The sequence below is a fragment of the Pygoscelis adeliae genome, unplaced genomic scaffold, assembly GCF_000699105.1.
Source record: "Pygoscelis adeliae isolate BGI_AS28 unplaced genomic scaffold, ASM69910v1 Scaffold617, whole genome shotgun sequence".
Lineage (NCBI taxonomy): Eukaryota > Metazoa > Chordata > Aves > Sphenisciformes > Spheniscidae > Pygoscelis > Pygoscelis adeliae.
The window spans coordinates 69,890-72,017 of NW_008825226.1; the positions used below are offsets into that span (position 1 = coordinate 69,890).

At 52.7% G+C, this 2,128-nt stretch overlaps 1 protein-coding gene across 1 annotated transcript in view; it reads right to left on the reverse strand.

The window, feature by feature from the left end:
* Positions 1-996: 996 nt before the first annotated feature.
* LOC103921336 (collagen alpha-1(II) chain-like) overlaps positions 997-2,128 on the reverse strand; it is a gene marked incomplete at its 5' end in the record, with an annotated part of 5,713 nt that continues 4,581 nt past the window's right edge. Inside the window, 3 exons of the mRNA XM_009329281.1 lie at positions 997-1,143; positions 1,275-1,517; positions 1,812-1,999. Coding sequence (XP_009327556.1) covers positions 997-1,143; positions 1,275-1,517; positions 1,812-1,999 — 578 coding nt within the window. The remainder of the gene's footprint in view (positions 1,144-1,274; positions 1,518-1,811; positions 2,000-2,128) is intronic.

Consider the following 2,128-nt stretch of genomic DNA (forward strand, 5'->3'; position numbering starts at 1 on the left):
GTCCTCCCCCCCCCCCCCCCAATGAAGCTGATCCCAAACACTTGAACTTGAGTCTGGTATGAAGAAGTTGACTGGCTTGTTACTTACACCATGGGCAGGCACGTTTGATATGTGGTTTGCAATATTTTAGTTTTGAACATATTCAGTAAAATATGTTTGAAGTTTTTTCAGGTGCCTGTTAAAGAGTACATCTTTAGCCTTTATCCAAATACTTAAGAAAAACATTTAGGAAAACTTAAGCAAGTTAAATTATATTTTTGGACTTCGTGACTCACTTCTTGCTTTCTGTGTCTTCCGAGGGAATTTGAGTGGGTGACTACTTAAAGCTTCGGAGAAGAGCAGCAATTTTACTATTTTGACGGTCTTTTGATCTTGGTTTTTTTAATTCCTAGGACGGCCATGTGGAAGTGGCAAGATTGCTTCTCGACAGCGGAGCTCAGGTGAACATGCCTGCTGACTCTTTTGAGTCTCCATTGACTTTGGCAGCCTGTGGCGGGCATGTCGAACTGGCAGCTTTGTTAATTGAACGTGGAGCTAACTTGGAAGAGGTAAACGATGAAGGATACACACCACTAATGGAAGCAGCTAGAGAAGGCCATGAAGAGATGGTGGCACTGTTACTTGGTCAAGGTAACTGTTGCGGTGCCTTCCATGGACTGTAATTCTATGGGCATCTGCATGTGTTTTTTTGGGGGGGGGGGGGGGTTATTTCGCAGCCTGCCCAGACGGCCTTGGAACGAGGCGGTGGTCCCCGGCGGAAGGGCGTGAATCGAGGGGTCGTTGCAGCCACTCAGTGCAGAAGTTGTACGAGCGATTGGGAAAGGACTCGGGTCCTTGGGGTGGGTTTGCGGGTTTTTTTAGTTTTCTTTTATGGTCTGGGGCTGGATTCTTTTGTTTGTTTGTTTAAAAAAAAAAAACCACCAACCAACCAACCAACCAACCACAAACCAACAAACAACAACAAACGAACAAACACACAAATAAAACAATTCTTTTTTACAAGAAGCAGACTGGGCCGATATCCACGCCAAACTCCTGCTCGGCTCCACCAATGTCCATAGGTGCAATATCTACAATGGGCAGGCGCGAGGTCTTCTGCGACCGGTACTCGATGACCGTCTTGCCCCATTTGCCAGTGTGTTTCTGGAGGGAAAACGAGGGGGGGGAAAAGGCGTTATTAGACCCTCCCGAGGCCTCCAAACCAACGGCAACCTCGTGGGTTGAACCCCAGCTCATCGCCTACGTCTCGCGCCCGCGGGCGCCCGCGGACTTACCGTGCAGCCGTCCTCCAAGACGCTGTACGTGAACCTGCTGTTGCCCTCGGCTCTGATCTCCACGTCGTTGGATCCCTGGATGAGGACGGCTTTCTTCAGGTTGCCCGTCTCCTCGTCCATGTAGGCGATGCTGTTCTTGCAGTGGTAAGTGACGTTCTGGGAGCCTTCGGTGGACAGGAGGCGGAGGAAGGTCATCTGGATGTTGGCGGTGTTGGGAGCCAGGTCTTCATCGCCGTAGCTAAACTGGAGGGAAGAGGCGAGACGTGAAAGCCTGCGGGTACCACAACCAGCCGCCTTCTGAGGGCACTTCCATACTTTACGCTCCTAGACGGCTGCAAAAATCAAAGCCCAACTGACCCAACTCCCAGCTTTCAATACAGCCCTCTAGAACAGCCAGCCCCCCCCCCGTACGACGTCCATCAACGTAACCCCAAGGAAGGACATCCCAAGCCTCCAACCAGACACCCACCACCGTCCCCGGCTCAACCTCCCTCCCCGCTCCCGGTATGCAGCACCCAGCCCGGGGGGGACGCTTACGTGGAAACCGCCGTTAATGGTCTCTGCGAACCAGACGTGCTTCTTGTCTTTGGTCTTGCTGGTCCACCAGTTCTTCTTGGGGATGCTGCTGGGGTTGGGGTAGACGCAGGTCTCGCCCGTCTCCATGTTGCAGAAAACTTTGATGGCGTCCAAGGTGCAGCCCTGGTTCGGGTCGATCCAGTAGTCTCCTGCAGCGGGGAGGACAAACGGTGCGAGAACGTGAGGGTTTTGGAGGTCAGAGCAAAGAGTGTCGTGGACCTCTTGGGGCCAGGGGAGAGGAACAGGAGGGGAGGAGGCAGGGACGGAGGCCCTTACCG